This window comes from Mustela erminea, chromosome 14, assembly GCF_009829155.1.
Source record: "Mustela erminea isolate mMusErm1 chromosome 14, mMusErm1.Pri, whole genome shotgun sequence".
Lineage (NCBI taxonomy): Eukaryota > Metazoa > Chordata > Mammalia > Carnivora > Mustelidae > Mustela > Mustela erminea.
Window position 1 is genome coordinate 53,241,335 of NC_045627.1, and position 3,779 is coordinate 53,245,113.

The window sequence follows — 3,779 nt, forward strand, 5'->3', positions numbered from 1 at the left end:
TCCCAGGACTCTGAGATCATGACCTGAGCCGAAGGCAGCGGCTTAACCCACTGAGCCACCCAGGCGCCCGGCACTGGCATTTTTAAAAAAACAAATGTTTCTCGGGTGCCTGGGTGGCTCAGTTGGTTAAGTGTCTGCCTTCAACTCAGGTCACGATCCCAATCTTGGGATTGATCCCCGCATTGGGCTCCCTGATCAGCAGGGATTCTTCTTCTCTCTCTGTGCCCCCATGCTCTCTGATTCTCTCTCTCAAATAAATAAATAAATCTTTTAAAAAAGGAAAAAAATGAATGTTCCTATAGTGATCACAATAAGAATATATTTATAATTCCACCACACTGAAATTTTCCAGTGTAACAAAAATATTCCCAGAAAACATCGTTAAAAGATAATATGACTAATATCAGAAAGAAAATCTGTTCTGCCAGGTGTGTAGAGTGAGAGGGAAACTGATGCACATTTAAATGTTTTCTCATTGATTCTGAACAACCAAGTCAGGCAACCATCCCTCACTCCCATTTTTAGACATAGTTTCTCTTAAACCCAAGGACTGGGTAGTTATGAGATACTGTGATAAACTAGATTTCCTGCTCAGTCTTAAAGTTTTGGGTAAAGAACTCAGAATGAGCCAACTTCAGGAAAATAACTGGTTTGGAACATGCTAATAGGAAAATGGCTCCCTCCCCCACACTTTCTTTTTCTACAAGGCTAAAGTCAGTGCTTTGGAGGGCTTTATATATTGCATATGCTACCTGAAGTATAGAAATTAACATTGTGACCCCATAAAAATATTCTCTGTTGGATGACAGCCTTCACTGTTATCTGTTGTTTTTATATGTTATTTGCAAATAATTTTTATTTTACATTGTTTACCTTATGGACTACTATTAAAATATATTCTAGAAAAATTAAGTTGCACATTAAAAATTATTTTCAAAAATGAACAATAAACGTTCAATTTTTACAATTTAATAATTGACAAATTTCAAAATAATTTATAATATAACATTTAAATTATATAAAGTGATTCCTCATTCAGAATTGTAGATGCAAGTAGTATTTATTGATTTTTAATAGTGGCCATGAATTAAATTTTTATTCTTTGGTGGTGACATTTTCTATTTGAAAGATCCAGCAGAGTTGATGATAGAGAAATGGAGGTGAGGAATGAGACAACAATCCAAGAATTCATTCTGGAAGGGTTTCCTGCCATCCAGGCCCTAGGGAATGTCTTCTTCCTGATCCATCTGCTGGCATACCTGGCCTCTATCACAGGAAATGTGGTGATCATCACCATCACTTGGGTTGACCATCGGCTCTGGACACCAATGTATATTTTACTCAGCACGTTCTCCTTCTCTGAATGCTGTTTTATCACCTCAGTTATTCCTAAACTGCTGTCTATCTTCCTGTTGGGAAGGCAACCAATTTCCTTTACTGCTTGTCTCATACAGGCCTTTTCTTTTTTATTTTTTGGGTCAATAATTTTCTTCCTCATGGCAGTGATGTCTCTGGATCGGTATGTGGCCATTTGCAAGCCTCTGCATTACCCGACCATCATGAACCTGAAGACTTGCTTCCTCCTGGTCACTGCCTGCTTCGCTTTGGCCTTCCCTCTCATCACGGGGCTGGTAGTGAAGGTTTTCCAGTTGTCCTTCTGTGGCCCCCATGTCATCCCCCACTTTCTCTGTGACCTTGGCCCCCTGATTCATCTCTCCTGCTCTGACACCAGACATACTGAAATGTTGACCTTTGTCCTCGCTTTGTTTATCCTTATAACATCTCTTATCATAACCACCATTGCATACAGCAACATAGTAGTCACAGTCCTGCGACTCCCATCAGCCAAGGAGAAACAGAAAGCTTTCTCCACCTGCTCCTCTCACCTAATGGTTCTCTTTCTGATGTACGGCAGCTGTGTGTTCATATATGTGAAACCAAAGCAAACGAACAGGCTGGACTCCAACAGGGAGGCTGCCCTTGTGAACACCGTGGTGACCCCACTGCTCAACCCTGTCATCTACACTCTGCGGAACAAGCAAGTCCATCGGGCTCTGAGGGATGCTCTATCGAGATTGAGGTTACAGAAACAGAGCTTTGGTGGTTAAGTGGAACTTCTTGATCTTCTAGTTCAATTTCCCACAATTGCAGAAATATTTTCTATAGAATTCTACATATGGTGATCTAGTTTATACTAATTTTCATCCATCTGGGTACTATATTACTTTGCAATACAATACTTTGCACTCTTTGAAAATTTCTTTTAGTTCTCTATATCATGCTGAAGAATATCTTCCTTGATTTTCTACTCAGTGGTCTTTCATGAATTCAATTCACACAACATTTATGGAGAGCCCAGTATACATAAGTCACATAATACAAAGTCTTTAAGAATAAATAAGTTGTCAATCAGATAATAATAATCACTATTCATGGTACATTCTTATGCTTGAGTTTTCCGATACTAAGAAAGGATAGAAACCGTCACCATTTTATGTATTCAGGGTTTGAAATTTTAGAAGCAAATTGTTCTGAAATTATATAAAGTCATAAAACTATAGCCAAGTGAAAAATAAGGTATTTCATTAATTGGATCTTTTATGTAAATGAACCAACAGTAAGCTGGTTCTCTCTTTGGGTCTATTGGTTTTAGAGGTGTAAATAGCTCAGTGTAACTCCAAGTGGTTAGGATGTATCTAATATTATCAACAAAATTGCTTTTAACTCTTTCTTAAAATAGAAATAAAGTGCAAAACTTTAAAAAGTTTTAAAAAGATTTTATTTATTTGAGAGAGAGAGACAAAAATAGTGAGAGAGAGCATGAGTTGGGAGGAGAGGGAGAAGCAGGTTCTCTGCCGAGCAGGGATCCCGATGTGGGACTTTGATCCCAGTACACTGGGATCATGACCTGAGCTGAAGGCAGATGCTTAGCTGACTGAGCCACCCAGGCATCCCAGAACTTTTAGATTTGTTCTGGTTTATTTCCCTGTAATTGATGTTGCTAAGCCTTGATCCCTGTAGGTTGCTGAAAGGTAGGTTACCCCACTACCAAAGTTTCTCCCTACATGGAAGAGATGTTTTCTCCTAATGTGACTTTGGGTATGGGAGCTGCTGCTGTCTGTCAGGTTAAGCTAAATTATGGTTGACCCTGTATGCAGCAAAAGCTAACAAAACTCATAATTAGGAAAGTTTAAAAGGAAAATGAGTGCAATTGCTAATTTTTAAAAAAATGGATTAAAATTGGGTCAGTTATTGTGTCTGTAGGTCCATGGAGGAAGTGGCTCCCACCTGAAGACACCTGGCCCTGATGGAAAATGGTTCCTGTCACATCCCACATGGCATTTGCATACTATGCATTTGATTTTCACTATGTCTGATTTGAGCACATACACTCCTTCCTGCTTGATTTGAGAACTACTTATACTCAAGGCATAATCTGATTGGGAAGAATTTTAGACTTCAAAAAATATTGGCTGATTTAGATTTTTTTTTTTTTTTTTGGCCTGGGAGTGTTTTGATTATAAAGTGCCCTGGGGGTTATGATCTTCCAAGGACAGCTATGTCTTTGTCCCTTCTTTCTCCAAAGAAGGTAATTTCTGAACCTAATCTAAAAGCAGGAGTTCTCAGGGGTTCTGGTTTCTGTGCATTAGATGAAATAGCCACCTCTGCCAATTTTCACAGCCTGGCCTCATGAATCAGACTAGTGTAGGAGATGAACCTCCCCTATCAGCCCAGCGAGATTCTGGGTACTTCTTGAACCTTTGTGCTCATCCAAACCA

General features: G+C 39.2%; 1 protein-coding gene across 1 annotated transcript; it reads left to right on the plus strand.

Moving 5' to 3' along the window:
• The first annotated feature begins 1,154 nt into the window (after positions 1–1,154).
• Positions 1,155–2,108, plus strand: LOC116573123 (olfactory receptor 6C2-like). Its single transcript, XM_032312914.1, has one exon. It carries the CDS (start codon positions 1,155–1,157, stop codon positions 2,106–2,108), a length of 954 nt encoding a protein of 317 aa, XP_032168805.1.
• Positions 2,109–3,779: the final 1,671 nt, after the last annotated feature.

Coding starts and splice junctions, on each gene's coding strand:
- LOC116573123 (XM_032312914.1), top strand. CDS start 1,155: ATGGAGGTGAGGAATGAGACAACAATCCAAGAATTCATTCTGGAAGGG.